Source organism: Protomyctophum parallelum, assembly GCF_964188405.1.
Source record: "Protomyctophum parallelum genome assembly, chromosome: 3".
NCBI lineage: Eukaryota > Metazoa > Chordata > Actinopteri > Myctophiformes > Myctophidae > Protomyctophum > Protomyctophum parallelum.
Genome location: NC_139698.1, coordinates 24,516,593 through 24,532,591, shown reverse-complemented (window position 1 = coordinate 24,532,591; position 15,999 = coordinate 24,516,593). Strand labels below are relative to the sequence as shown.

At 42.8% G+C, this 15,999-nt stretch overlaps 1 protein-coding gene across 3 annotated transcripts; it reads left to right on the top strand.

Annotated features, from left to right (window-relative positions):
• On the top strand, positions 1-14,757 carry dedd1 (death effector domain-containing 1). Of its 3 annotated transcripts, none has more exons than XM_083760451.1 (7): positions 1-33; positions 511-600; positions 2,552-3,092; positions 3,373-3,489; positions 11,164-11,272; positions 11,824-12,111; positions 13,962-14,757. In XM_083760451.1, exons 3-6 carry the CDS (start codon positions 2,618-2,620, stop codon positions 12,107-12,109), a joined length of 987 nt encoding a protein of 328 aa, XP_083616577.1. In that variant the 5' UTR covers positions 1-33; positions 511-600; positions 2,552-2,617; the 3' UTR covers positions 12,110-12,111; positions 13,962-14,757. The 3 variants fall into 3 exon arrangements, 2 of the variants coding, with proteins under 2 accessions (XP_083616577.1, XP_083616576.1); XM_083760450.1 differs by having other exon boundaries at positions 16-33; positions 416-600; XR_014568998.1 differs by lacking the exons at positions 11,164-11,272; positions 11,824-12,111; positions 13,962-14,757 and adding an exon at positions 7,467-8,508 and having other exon boundaries at positions 16-33; positions 416-600; positions 3,373-5,668.
• Positions 14,758-15,999: the final 1,242 nt, after the last annotated feature.

Here is a 15,999-nt window from a genome sequence, read left to right as displayed (position 1 = left end):
AGCTTGTTGTTGAAAGGTCAGCTGTGAACACGGGTGAGTCTCATCGGATTCTCTGCTTACATTAAAACTCTAATAATAACAATAAATACAACGTTGTACACTGATTTTACAAACCAACCAGCAGTCGGGCGTGGGCCGTAGCGTAAGCGTTACAAAATGACCGTCGAATTATAAAAGTCAGTTTGGTCTGTAACGTTATGACCATTATTTCTGCAGTGTTGACATCATCTGTTTATGTTAATTTAAGGCACTATACATTTTTATTCCAATTTGAATTATTAATATAACGAGCTGTTTATAATTATTTGTTAGAAACGTGGAGTAAATGTTAGCTATTTCTTCTGATATTGATGATGGAAAGTACGAGAACATCTCGGATTGTCGGATTCATCTCGGCTGTGTTGTTTTTTTCCAGTGAAACGTGGTTACGTAATCGTCACGTGTACTAGGCGTGTCGTATCTTAACAGCTCGCTGTGTGTATGCGTGTGTATGTGTGCGTGCGTGTACAGGACAGAAAAGCACGACACCACACAACAACACAACGCCCTTTACACCACGTCCAGCTGACACACAACGAGCCTCCGACAGCAGACACACAGGTATGTGTCCTTGTTTAGTAAAATACGTACCGTCGACTTGACGCCAAATCCACTGCACCGCAGGTGTTTCGGTTTAAGCTGTGAAAATAACAGATCTCACAGCCCACAACGTATTGCCAGGCAACGAGTGGTGAGTTTGTACATCGGCTGTTTCCGCTATTTCGCCCTACAACATATTGCTTACCAGGGCTTTTATATATTGGTTAAATGCATCGGTGGTGATCTGGTTGTTGTATAGTTACGACAGAACACGATACAGATACACACTGATGCAGTGCACACTGCACAGATGTCATCTTTCTTTCTCGACTGGTTCTTATTGTTTATTTTATTTTTATATATATTTTTCCATCACAATGTAAAATAAAATATTTGATTAGCTTTGGCGTTTGACGAAATGTCACGTAATTGACACTTGCCAACTACTAAGATAGTGTCATGCTAACTTCTATCTGTGATATATCTCACATTGTACAACTTTACAAGATTGTGTATGTAATGTAGTCTTTGAAAGTAGGGACCTTTTTCCCCCAAAGCAAACACAAGCACATAAACATAAACACAATTTTTCACACAACGTAAACGTTCTAACTAGATAGAAGTTTACTTCCTGTTTCTGTGCTTGTGATATCTGTATATCTGCTGACGGGAATAAACTTGGACCCACCCATGCAAGCTCTCTAGGCTAGCAACGACCATGTCTATTCCATCAAGTGCTCCATTATCAACAGATGTATAGAATAAAACAACTCATACAGTATACATCTTAGAGTACAGTACAGCGAACCATCTCTCTAAAAGAGACATTAATTAAGTAGCCTATAACATAGTCCAGAGCCCGGTCACGTGGTTCATGTAACTCGTTTGTCACTGTAAAGCCTATAGACTCCAATGCATTCCATAAACTTCCGGTTCAGGCCTTTGTCACGATTCACCAATAGAAGTCTATGTAGAAGAGCTGCCATTGGACTGGCCCCATGAAGTGAACAGAGTTGTCGTAACTCTGTCTTACTCTATGGGCTGTATTTTGCGTGTCTTAAGTACCAGGTCTTATTCCCTAACTTGAGTAAACTAAAGACCTGGAGGTGTGATCAATGCCATTTGGCTATTCTGAGTGGCCAAAGAGCATTGATCACGCCTCCAGGTCTTTAGTTTACTCAAGTTAGGGAATAAGACCTGGTACTTAAGACACGCAAAATACAGCCCTATGGCTCTGACATAGCCTGGCTACTTGTTACATCCTATTTTCATACTAAGCATTTAAAGTATGAGGTATAAAGTACGGCAGCCTTGTGTTCATAAAACAGAAAGATTGGGTATTGGGTAAGGCTGACGTTATGTATCTTTCGGGACCTTTCACTGGTTAGTCTCAACCATTACTCAATGGCTCTGGTCTCAGACCCTGCGGTGGATATTTTGACATTCCGTTTTGTTTTTGTTTTTTGGAATGTCGCGGCTTGTCGCCACTACTGTTGGAGCAGCCATAAACTAAACAGGTTCATCTCGATGTTCTGGGCATCTTTGTAATGTTAGTGTTAGTAAAAAGCAGGTAAAAGAGTAAAGTTTGAGGCAGACTAACATCAGTCACTCTACCGTTCACTGTAGTAGAAGAGGTGCGCCTGGTGAGGGTTTAAACCCTGCAGCTATGTCGAGTCCGCCTACATGAAATACGTAAGCTGTGACCATGAGACCCGTTTCTGAATGGTATGTGAAGAAGCATTCATGATGACAGCTAGTCCGCTACTTTACATATTCTCTTCCAGCTGTCATACTCATAACTGCGACAAGATAGATTCGGAAGTTAACAAGGTCACTCGTTTAACCGAAACACCTGCTTGGTGTAGGAGAGAACAATATTACATCCATCCATGACAGCATTAATCCACATGAACTGTTGTCTCTCACCGCCTGACCGTGTGTATTTGTGTGTGTCCATTACATATCTTTATAGCTAACCAGTGTTGACCAGGTTGGAGAGGCTGAAGAGAAGAGGCTGTTTTTCAGACCACTGGCCAAAATGTTTCGACACTACACCAGGCTCAGACACTCGCTCTACTGGGACGAGACGGAATGCCTCAATTACTATGGCATGCTCTCTCTCCATGAAATCTTTGAAATCGTCGGTTCTCAGTTGACGGAGACAGACGTCGAAGTCCTGTCTTTCCTCCTGGACGAAACCTTTCCCGGGCGACATCCACTCGACCCGGCAGGATGGCGGGCCGAGCTCGGCCCCGAGGAGGCCGACGCCAATGCGGGTGAGCCACCAGCTCCTGCTCCCGCGCTGCTGAATGCCTGGAGGCGGATCGAGCCCAGAGGCTCCGTCTGCCCCATTGCAGCGAGACACAGGCCCAAGACTGGCACGGAGCTACTTCTGGAGCTGGAGAAGAGAGGCTACCTCAGCGAGGAGAGTGTGGAGCCACTGCTGCAGCTGCTGAGAGTTCTCACGCGACACGACCTGCTGCACTTGGTGTCGCGCAAGAAAAGGAGAACCGGTGAGGACACGTAATGTATATCATCACATGCCCAGTGTCTTTTGGAGAGACACAGACTTAAACTATGGAAGTGAGGGCTGTGTACAATGTAAACACATGCCCGTTCCAACAGTATAACACTGAATAACTGGAAACTACCAGCTCTGTAAGACAGAATTTGGTGCATTGAAATTGAACTGTAACATTAAAAGCCATAGTGCTCTGATGCCTCATGGACGAGTGGTAGAATGTTTATTTATCCTCTCCTCTGGGTCTGATATCTGTGTCTATGATCTTCCAGACTTCTCCCCTCCCTCGCCTGAACCTGCTAAGAAGAAGAGGAAGCGGAAACGTCTCCCCTGGACAGTTAACAAGGGCCACAAAACTGCTCCGCCACCACCAGAGAAAGCCTCCTGCGGTAAGAACTGCTTCCATATCTATATCATCCTTTCTCTTCATTAGCTTTCCAACTTTGTGTTCCAACATCGCATCAACACTCCTCTTTGTGTTGCTCTCGCTCATACCCGTCTTCATTCATCCAACCTCCTCTCAGTCTTGACTTGATTCCAGTAATTTCCACCAGACCCCCACATGGAACTTGGCTTTTTAACCTAGTGTACTATCAACCGATTGACTCATTTGGGCATTAAGTTGAGGATTTGAATACAGGAATTGTCTGTGCACTTTTGATTGTTCCCTGTTCTCTTCCTTATGCTTTGCTTTGTTCAAACTAATGTTAGACCTGGAAGGAATCCCGCTATGCTCTGTCTGACTATACTGTATAATGTCTATGTGGCTCCACTGTCCTTAATCGTCTTAGACAGGCCGGCAGGCAAAGACTACTGTCTGTTCTCGCCCCTGTATGTGTCCATCCATTTATCCATGTGCCTGTGAGCAGCTAAATCTCAGACGCCATTAGACCTATCGATGTGAAACTTTGCATGCACAGCATTGCCTACTCCCAGGAGGCCATGGAAGACACTCCACCCCAAATTGGCCTTATGGTGAGCAAGGGCCAGGGCGCTTCGCTTTGCGATCCTTTTTCAGAAAACCATTAGGATTTTTGAAGGCATTTGTAGAGTCGGCCTCAGGGTTCACTTGTGAAACTTGGTCGTACAATTAAAACAATAAATCCTTGGATTTCTTGGATCATGACAGAACTCATGGCACGACTAACTGAGTGCTTACCTAGTTTTAAGTATTACTTAAACATTCTGAGGATTCCTTGTGACAGAACGTGTGCCAGATCAGATTATGTGATTTGTGGCCTTTGTCACGTAGTCTTTATAAAACAAACATGTCTCAAATTAACAGACTAATTATAATTTCTGCAATTCCTGAATTCCCTGTTGCAGGGCGGGTTGAAATTCTACACCATGCCCTTTGTGTCATGACATGGATATACAACCATGATGAGGAATGGCCTGCAGAATGTCTGCATGCTTGTGCTGCCAAAAGCCCCTTTTTAATATAAAAGCCCATTGAACTGTAACAGAACACCAGGTGTGCTATTGTTTTGGGAAAAATATTGGCAAGAATACCTAAGTTTTAGCCTATGTGGGGAGGAGGCTTCTACATTCGCCCTGTTTCTTAATAATTTTGGCATGCATGAATGAAAACACAATTCTTACATTAAAAGCCCTGTTATCTTTCTAAGTAGTTAAGTTCCAGCTGAAATTATGTGAAGAAACTAGACTGACTCCTACTTTCCCATCCATGTTACTCATCTCATTGTCCTAGCATCTCCATAAACCATAATGCAACTGCTGGGAGATTCTACCTTTACTTCCATTTCTCTTCCCTCATCACATTTTCTACCTCTCAAACAACAAATTGTTTTCAGCTGCTGTTACGAGCTCATTCTGGTAGGTGATCTGTTCTCATTTGCTGTTATAAGACTTGCCCACCACTAGATTCAGGCATTTGTTCTCCGTTCTTTTAGCTTGAATCCAAGTGACACTAAAGTGCCAACCATCACAGCTCACATTCCCTAACAATGCCAGAAAAATAATGATATTTGAAACCATTCATCTAGCTGAAGTTTCCCACTTGACATTGGAAAGCTGTATAGCAAAATCCTCAATGTTCGTTATTTCTGCCTTTTTATTCATGACCGATGCTAGTTCCTGTTACCGCAAAAAGCTTGAACTTACACTCTCCATACATGGATCTGCCCCTCTGTTTGAAATTATTTGGCCATTCATGCTGCCCCTCTCAAAAGCGACACCTTGCGAATGCCTTCCATCGTGTGTTGATCAAAACATCATTCCCCCCCCGAACAAAGGCCTGTTGATTCAGATAGACATAACCAAGCCATCTACAAATGAAGACAGCCCCTCCATGCTAAGCTGCTGTAAGAGTGATGTAACGTTGCCTCTGAACTGTGACCATGTTGCTGTCTTGACTCCACATTTAATTCCACCAGGTTGACTCAGGACTTGACGAGTAACCCTAGGAACATGGAGAAAGAGAAAGACAGTGAGGCTGGGGAACAAAACAAAAAACAAGTTTGTTGCACCACTGTCCATACGTTCAGCAGTGTGTGTGATGATCAGCTCAGTGGTTCGCTGTCTCACAAGTCTGGTCCGATGCCTAAGGTAAAAGAGGCCTCCTTCCTCACAATGGGGATTTGAGGCTGTCTCTATGATCTGTATTCAATGCCTGTGTATTACATTATAGCTGTCCTCCTTCCTTATGCCCTTAAGAAAAACGAAACAAAGCAAGTTTGCTCTCAACAAACCGTCCTTGCAACATTTAGTGTCATACACTGTGGCTGAGATGGCTTCTGTTACTTTTTAAGTTCTTTATACGTAATTGTTTTTGCTTTTTTGATGAGGGCTTTCTCATTGTTTCACAGAACCGATGAAGTGCTCACTCCAAAACATTTTAAATAATTCTTTATCTCAATGCCAGTGTGAATTGAAATAAATATAACTCGTACTACTACTACATTTGATTGATGAAGAACATGAATGGATATTGGTCCATCATCAAATCTCTTTTCTTTTTTATTATCAATTCATCAAATCTCGATATGCCTATACATGTTATTGCACAAAGTTTAGAGATTATCATTAATATTGAACCCAAAAGTACTTTTAACTTTGACTTTGGAGTCAACTGTTGTGGCAAAGTTGTTGAGCCCATTGGTTCATTCATACAAATATCAGCTCCTCTTGTCACAAATGTCAATCATACGACTTGAACGAACCCAAATGAAAACCGGCAAACTATATATGATGACATAAATCATCTTCAATGTATTTAAAGTAGTCTGCTAAAGGATATACAATTAATTATGCGCATTCACCTCCACTGTATGTTACCGGTAAATGATACACATTTATTAATAGGTGGGAAAATCTTCCACAGCTTGGCAACTCTACCACCTATATGCGGTCTCTGTTGATCATCAATGCTAAACGTGTGTCATCGTTGCTGTTTTCTCAGGCCCACACCTGTACAATCGTGTTACTCACACAGTTCTGAAGAAAAATCTGCAAAGTGGTGCTTTGCTGAGAGAAACCCCTTGCTTGATCTAATCTCTGTGCCCTATGAGTGTATGCGTGCGTATGGTCACAGGGTGCAGAGATAGATAGGGCCCGTCAGTCCGATGTTGGCTTACAGCATTCAGGCCCTACCTCTGCTACCACTCTTTGTACTCACTGTTGCAACTCATCTCTCAGAGCATTTTCTGTGAAGTGTCTCATTTACAACCGTGCCAGTTGAAAGCTGCTCTTACGAATGCCCACAAAGTGTTGTAACAGGCAGCTAAGAGGAACCTCTTTCATGCAATCTAAATGGGATGCTTGTGAAGGCCCCCTGTTGTAAAGAACCTCACTGAAGGTACAGTAGGGTGATGTTAACGTCACAATGCCGTCTAGTGAGTCCACATGATTAGGCCGTGTTGTAGTCGGAAGGCCATGGATTCAAACCGTCTGCCCATCATGCATCCTACTGAATAGTCCTTGAGAAAGACTAATCTCTACCTGCTCCTTCATTCTAAAGGTAGATTTGTAACCACTTTGCTTGAAAAGAGAGAATCTTTACAAAGACAAATGTCATTTTGTCTAGCCAAGTAACACTTGGGCAAAGGATAAATTAGCCCTGAGGATGTGAAATTAAATGTCGTCATCGTCATTAAGTTCAGGGGTTACGTTAATGGCTAGGTCAGTCGAGGTTACTCCCAAGCATCCTGTTTACATGCATACCATGGAGATGAAGCACGTCTGAGCTAACCACTATATCGCTGAATTTAGACCTCCATTACAACTAATAGAAATGAGTGCTGTGCCATGCCATGTTTGTTCTTAAGAAAACCACCCATTCGACAGATATCCTGAATCCAACCCACCTGTGCTTGTCTCTTCTCTCCTTTTTTCTCTATGTTCACAGTTCTAAACAGGCCAACCTGAGAGTGTCAGGAAAACCCTCCTCATTCACAATGAGGGGGAGAGAACGGACTGTAATCGCTCAAACCATGCAAACTGGTACAGAGAGCGATTAGTTTTTCTGTCTTAAGAGAGGGGTCTGTGTGGACCGTCTCTTGATACCTCCCCTAACTCCACTCGGTCAGTCGTTCAGCAGAAAAACGGATCGATAAAGAGTTGAAGCTCTCCGCAACCAAGTGACTCCTCGTAAATGGGTACTTAAACTTTTTTTTTTTTTTTTGGTTCGGGGTGAGATTGAAGAAGCCAAACGGGTTCTGTACAGTGTGTGTTTTTAAAGTGAGAAAATGAAAGCTGTGTCTCCTAATGTCCTGTCTAAGTGGATCCCTCTGTGTCTGATGAAGCATGAAGCTCTCTGTAACCCTAACAAAATGGCCCTTTTTTTTTACGGCCCTCTCCACTTCACCACTGTCTCAAATTACATCTTGCCCGTTCGGAAATGGGGCAGTAGGGAATAAAAGGCAATCTATAATCTCTAAATATAGTAATTGCATGATTGCAGGTGGTTATCACAGCCACGTGCCCAACCTTAGATGTCGTAACAGTCCCACTGTTAAAAAGAAATGTCTGTTAAAAGAAAGTTTTGCTGCCGTGTCACTCCTGTTTGGCATTCAGTTAACCCCCCTCCCCTGAGCAGAGAATGTGCTCACTAAGCACATTCTGTCGATTTGACACAGAGCTGGCAGGAATGGATAACTATAGCCTTCGAGAGCTGCCATGATGTGTGTTATGATGAGGTGCCTCTAAACATGTCAAAATGCTGTATCTCTTTTTGTCCATGGAGTTTACTTGCAGAAATGCATCTCTAGATTCAATGCAATCTGTTAGATGTTGTACCAGAAGGGCTTAAATAACATTATGTCAACATAGGATCTCACTCATGTCATGTTGCCATAAGAGTAGAGTTCTGTGTCAATGCAAACAACATATTTTGAGTTATTGTACTGTAACATTGCTTTCATGAACCACAAAAGAACCTATTCAATCAATTCTAGTGTGAGTTTTCTTGTGTGTGCGACTGTAAATAACTTGAATTTAATGCTATTCTTCCACAAGTGAAATATTGATTGACTCTAGTTCACTTCCAACCTTTTTTAAATACTTGTAAGCCTGTTGTCAAACCCTGGGGATAACTTTGTTTTTAATCTCCCCCTTTGATCCAGTCCTGTCTATATGAAAAGCATCCTCATTAGAGCCCTGTGAAGTTCAAGCAGGGAACCAGTGTTTGGTTTTCACTCTCCTTCAAAATGTCAAGACATGCATAATCGATGCCCTAACTCAACATTTGCATTTCCGATGGTCGGCCTCCAAAGCTGGGCCTCTTCTGACTCTCATTCCACTTTCCCGTAGGGGAAATGGAACGAGCCAATTCCATTGAACACGGCCAGTGAGATCACACAGCTGTCCAGCTGACTTTAAAGCTCTTGATCGTATGATAATTTACTATTGGTCCATCCTCTTTGTGCTCTCGTTTGAAGATAAGTCACCTCCTGTGTCTAAACTGAAACCTGGTTCGTTGTCTTTACCAACCTTCACGGGTATATGTATTCAATAATACGTACATATGGCTTTGACTCCCGATTAGTTAACATAGGTATTCATTCAGTGCCCCTAATGTAAAAAGAGTGTATTCTTGTTTAATCCTCAACCTTTGCTGCTGATGTAGTTGAACCTTTTTAACCCATTAAGACCAGACAACAGTTTTATGAAAAATATATGTTTCTATATCAGTGGTAGTTCTCAAACTATTTCATGACAAGGACCCCAAAAAGTATATGTAATTGGCCGCCGACCCACATCTGAAAATACGTTGTTCCAGGGACCCTCCACCAACCGGAAGCAAAGAAACAAAGACTGGAGTTCAAAACGTTCGCTGTGAAAGAATATATATTCAAAGATGTGCACACATTTTCACGATTTCTTTCCAAAAAATAGCAGATTTACAAGCTCGTAGCGTGTCAATCGGTGCCGTGCTATGAGCTTGTAGATCTGCTATTTTTCAACAGCTGAGAGTTTAAAAGAATGGTTAAAAGCTCTAAGGTGACACAGACGCGTCCTCAGGTCTAAATGGGTTAAATGAACCAAAGCCATATCTTCATTTCTGCTTTAGTTTTTGATATCTATATTTGGACTGTATTTTAAGAAGTAGGGGAGAGTCAGGCTGGGCATTGAAGAGGAAAAATCTAGAAAAGCTACTATATCATTTTGAATTGACAATGTTGTTAGAAAATGCTAACTATCGTTGCAGGAGGAATTTGGGGTGGTGGGGGTTGATGGCGGGTGGGAGTGAAGGGAGGGCTGGATTTTTGTTTCAGCGAAAGTCGTCCGGCAATGATTTCCACTCTTCCGAGCTCTGACATGAATGACATGAGAGGACGATCACACAGGAGCTCTTGCTCAGTACAGTATGTATCATTCTGAACCTTCTCGCTGTGCTGCATGATCGCAAATCCTTTTCCACAGTGGATCCCATCATGGATTGAGTTAAATCAGTTAGAATATGGTGCTCGAAACAAACAGACAAACAAAGATAATTGAAAAAGACTTCAGCAGACCTCAATGAAATGCCAACTTTAGAAACTTGCCTTGTATAGTCCACGACATGCTATTTGTATATTTTCCTGTGGCGCTGTCAGGTCTTTAGAAATATACACCAACTGCAATCCTTCGCCTCCCTAATTGAATGGTGATTTGACAAAGAAACTGGAAGTAGACGACGAACAGGATGCTACATATCAATTTTCCATTCCATTGATCTGTTCTGATGATGTTCAGTCCACAGCTGTTCAGCTGCCCTCAAAGATTACATTTATTAGTTGAGGTTAAATATGAGACCACAGACATTTCGGGGATAAGCTACGATTACGGTGGGGCGTAATCTACAGGACACTGCTGGTTGTTACTGTGTAGAAGAACATCTTAATTCTCAACATCACCAGTCCATTTTGAAGGCCCTCCATTCTGTGAGTGTCATGCCAGTAGTAGCCTGTTTAAAAGAATGTGATTGGTACAGCTCCACTCCCGTACTTTTGGCTGTTTTGCTCTGCCCTACTGCACCGCTATACACCGCTTTAAGAATATGAAATGGAATTGCATCCTTAATTTTGTTACATGTTATGCCAGTGAACAACTGTACCTCTAGTCAAGTCGGTACCTTTTTTATTCTTGTCAAAGTCCCCCATCTGCTACTCCAAAGTCCAGACACTCCTTATAATCCTTGGTCTGATGCACCAAATGTAGATGAGCTTAAACCAACTGACTTTAATGATGTCATATGTGTCCCATGTTTCTTTCCCTTATTTGGACCCCATGACCCCTCCCCGGTCCCCCCCCCCTCCCCTTTTCCTGTTCTGTCCCCATCTTGTCTGGCGTCACGACCATTTTTATCCCCCCTGTCGTTTTGTCTGTGGCCCCAATGTGACCTCTCCTCGCCTCTCCCCTTTTAACGTTCATGTGACCATCCTCTTCACCTTGACTCGTGTCATTTATGTACGCAACCCCCATTCCTGTGCCTTCCCCGCGTGCTCATATAATTTGTTTTCTCTCTTCTACCTCTCATCTGTACCATTATCTCCCACTCCCGCCTCCCCCTTACCCCCCTCCTTTTCCTCTACCACTCCACCCAACCACCACCAACCCCTCAGATGTGCGCCTGCGCGTGCGGGCTGAGTACCTGCAGCAGGAGTCGGCGCTTCGCAACGGAGTCATTTCAGACAAGCAGCAGCCTCTGGAGCGGCAGTTTGAGTTGTTCAGGTACTGCTAACCTTTTGGACTTATTGCATGCTTTGTTTTTGAGTGTACAGTAAGTGTATCATTTACACACTGTCTGTGTACAGTCTGTCTTCATCGTTTTTAAACGTGCTTTTGCAATATTTGTTAGGCTGTTGAACTAAATTAACTTGAACTAAGCAAAATTTTACATGGAAATCACAACTAAATTTAACAATCACCTTGATTGAATCTCGATGCACATTAGGACTGACCTCGATTAGTCGACTTAATCGATCGATCTCTTAGTCCATTAGTCTGTTATATATATATATATATATATGACTTATTGAGAGTACCGGTAACCAAGAAAGTATGTTAACTCATACATAGCTAAATGGCAGTAGCAATAGTTCAGCACAGGCTAACATAGATTTGTTCTATTGTTTTAGAAAGAGAATAAAAAATCCCAATGTTAAAAAAAAAGTTAAAAATGTATTTGGCCTGGATGGCTATTTTGTTAAAAGAAGTCAAATAAGTACATGGCCTAGAATGAGTTAAATGGAATTGATTGTGACTCTGTTTCCCTGTCTCAGCCGTGCCAGCTCACTGCTGCGGGAGCTGGAGGTGGGCTCTGTGGTGTGCGACATCAAGTTCACAGAGCTGGATAACCTGGAGGCCTTCTGGAGCGACTACCTCCGCGGCGCCCTGCTGGAGGCCCTCAAGGGAGTCTTCATCACGGACTGGATGAGGTCGGAGGCGGGGCCCGACGGCGTGCGCCTGCTCATCAGCGTGGACCAGGATGATTATGAGGAGGGACGCCTGGTGCTAATGGCAGGAAGATGTCGAAATAACAACAGGACGATGCCAAACACCTGTTAATGGTAAAACCAACACACACGCACACACACGCTCGTACATGTATTTCAGCTCACATAAAGGAACTTCAGCTCGTGTTGCCTGTCAATGGTCAAGCCGACAAACTTGGCTTCAGCATTTGCTTGGGTTTAACTTTTTGGCATGGTCTGTGAAAGAAATATTGCCAATAGTTGGATCTGCCTTTTTACCGGTCAGGTTCACAAATAGGCATGATGTCGAACCAGTAGAGCCAACTCTCGTCTGACCTCTTAAAGTTCCACAATTATTCTTATTGAACTCACCTGGTATGGCTATGGTCATTACTGTTGCTGGCCTGGGTTTGTATCCATCCTAAGGCTTCTCACTGCATATCTTCCCCTCCCACTCCTTTCCTGACTCTCCACTATCACTATCGAATAAAGATATAACATTTTTATAAAACACATTTAGAGCTGCTCATTATCTGAGCTGATTTCTCAGTGGATGTTTTTCCAGACTAATATCTTGAAGTGAAAACTCGGCTCGACAAGATTAAGCCTGGCTATGTGAGGCTATATTTATTGTACTAGATAAGAGTTATCTGAGTCTTGGGTGTGGAGGACTGGAGGTCATGTGATAGTATGCGATAGGATATGGTATGGATATATACAGTATATACAGGTTACAACCTGGTTGTGGTATTCTAGAACCATTTAATAGATCTATTGGTAAGTAAAACAGACGTCCAAAGTAGTTAGTTGTAACAAAGTACCTTTCGTGTAATGGCACATCGGCACCACAAAGCATGTAGCCTTAACAAAAACCATTTCCACTACCCAGGATGATTTGTAGATATAGCTTGTTATTGGTCGAGTCCAAACAGGCCGAGTGTGAAATTAAGATAATATATAAGTATATATATAAATATATTGAAATAGGAAAAGGGATTTCCCTAATATAGAAAAATACCTCTTACTATAGTGTCTCACAAAAATAGCTGATCTACAAGCTCACAGCTCAGTTATTTGATCTATTTTTAAAACATTTTGCCAGACAAATATTATATTGATTACTTTGAAAAATGAATGGTGAATGGTGGATTTATTGAATAACAATTTAAATCACATTTAACAAAATATTGATAATTGTAAATGTTGCCGATATGGTCAAATTAGGCTCTGACAGTTGGTTTCAGGTCTTTCTTTTCTTTTTGGGTAATTATTTTTAAGCACCCCCCTTCCCCATTTCTAGTCATGTAATATATTGAATGGCCACTAGATGGCAGACCCTGCCATGGCTTGTTATTGAGCACAGCAAACCTCACCAAAGACTGAAATCTAGGCTTTTAGGTTTTATCTCTCATTTGCAAATGAAAGTGAAGCATAGAGGTATTGGACAGCAGTGTCATGCTTGTAGAACACAGTACCACGCCGTGGTACCAGTAACCTCGCGTCACCAGACTTTCCAAGACTACCCAGTGGTCTAGGTTTACTGCCCCCCCCCCCCCCCCCATTTTCATTTTCACACCGTGTCAAGTACCGTGCCGAATCAAATGGCTACTACTTTATACCTGAGTACATGTAGCCTATACGGTAAGCATGCACACTTACAGCATTGGGCTATGGCTCCAGTAGGCTACTGCTGCTGCTGTGAGGTGTTCTGCACACAAGAATGCCTCCTCCATCAAAGAACGGATTCATTTGTCCAAAGCAAACTTTTTAGTTTCGCTAGAGTGCATTAAAGATGTTTGTCTGACTATTTTAAGTCTACTTTTGTGTTTGTGTCTAAAACTCTCATAGGCTATTCAATAGGCTTAGGCAATATCAGCTGTTCATGACACCACTGGTATTGGAGGAAGGGGGGAAAAACTGCTTTCCTTTTGTGGTTTGTTATACAGGTGCTGCTCCATAGGAAACGGTGTCAGTCGAAGAACAGGAAACGAGCAAGCCTGCACCAGCCCTACCACAGGAAAGCCCCTGCAGACAGTGCCACGCTTGAATAAAAGGACAGACACTCTGTCTGACTGTTCGACTTCACAAACCACTCTGTTCTTTTGAGACATACAGGTTGCACTAGCTTCTGAAGCACACACACACACACTTGTCAAGTGCCATGTCCATCATTTATTCAAGCTTGGAGACTGTTGTGTAGTTTCGATGTGTATCCACATGCCAACCAAAGACTGTCATGAATACCCTTTGACCAGCCATGTGAACTGCAACCTTGCAAGGCAAGCTTCGACTGGGAGACATTTGTCAGGTCTTCGTTAAAATGTAGGACTAAGATGGAAGGAACCAGGTTTTGTCACCACGCATCGACAAAATCTCTTAGTCCTCTCGGAGGAAAAACAAAGAAACATCGTATTGAAAGTACAAACGTGAGCATCGTTTTTTCTTTATCTGTGAGGGAATTTTCATTTTACCATACATTGATGGGCGAGGGAGTAATGGATTGTTTGTCTAGAATTTGCACTAGCTTCGGCGCTGGTGTGCCTACAGTAGTTTCCACTCCGATAACAAAACACCGGTGCTCTCCATCACTGCGGGGCTGCGATAACCCAACTTGGCTGTGATTGCTGTGGTCAGTGAACATGGCAGGTGCCAGCAGATGACAGCAGTGATTAGGAGCGGTCTTCAGCCGACCATGGAAGATTCATCATCGCGAGCTTGTCAACACACGAGAAGGGATATAACGCAAGGAGGGGTGGGATGGGGGGGGGGATGGGGGTTCGCTTCCGAGGCTCCCAGCTTAGGTACCCGGCACTCGGCGAGAGCTTCCCTTAGTAAAGTGAAAGCACAGGATGGCCGTCGGTCAATAGAAGCGATGTTGCGGGAGGGGGGGCGGGGGGGGGGGGGGGGGGGGTGGTGGCGCTAGTGAGGGTAGATCTGAATCAAAAGTGCACATCCCTGGCTCCACTCAGCCCTGCCGTGTAAGGGCCGTTGGAGTGGCTCACGGACAGCTGTCTAGCCACCCTGCTGGAACTAATGCCTGGACTTCACTCATAGAGGACGATCAATAACGGCCCTCTCGCTCTAAGTCCCCTCATACGAGCGCGACTTAAGACAGACTGCTCGCTGCACCGACTGAAGAGAGACATGTGCTCCATCCATGGGACCAAGGCAAGAGACGAGCACAGGAAGAGAGAGGGGGGGGGGGGGATACTTGTTGCAATTACCTTTCTGTCTGTATGTGCATTAATGAAATTATTAATATATCTCTGTACTGCATTTACCTTTCTGTCTGTGCATTAATGACCATTATTAATTATATCTGTACTGTTCATAGGTGGGAAAAAAGCTGGGGAAATGTCATTGCCGTGTGTAGGGGGGGTAGACTTTAGTTTAAAAAGCTGGACATTTAATTTTTTTTTGCATGGCATGTCTTTTTGTTGTGTTAATTTTAATACATTAGTAATACTTTCTGATTAAAAAAATAATTATTCTGTATTCAAGGTTTGGATATTTATTTTTTGAATGGACAAATCCGTATGAATATGAATTATTTGGACCAAACATAAAGCTGCACTTAAAGAGATTCCTATTCATACAGAATAATGTTAATATTGTATGAATAAAACTGATAGTTTCAGTTCTGTAAAGACAGACCGATTAATCGGACCGATTAATTAATCTGATTGATTAATCGAACCGATGCAGATTAATCTAAAAACAACTAAAATTGGCCGATACCGATGTGTTTGCCGATTAATCTCCCATCACTAGTATCATACAAGTGATTGAATACAGTAGTTGGTACATTGTACACATTTTTTTACAGACAACACAAGACATCAAATGACAAAAGTAAGTTTTACACTACATAACAAGAGACACGCACACACACAAAGAGAAAACAAGGGGACACATTGTACTGTACTGTACTGTACTGTACAAGCTCTCCTCCCTGGCCTCTGTGTCTGTGGCTGCACAACAATG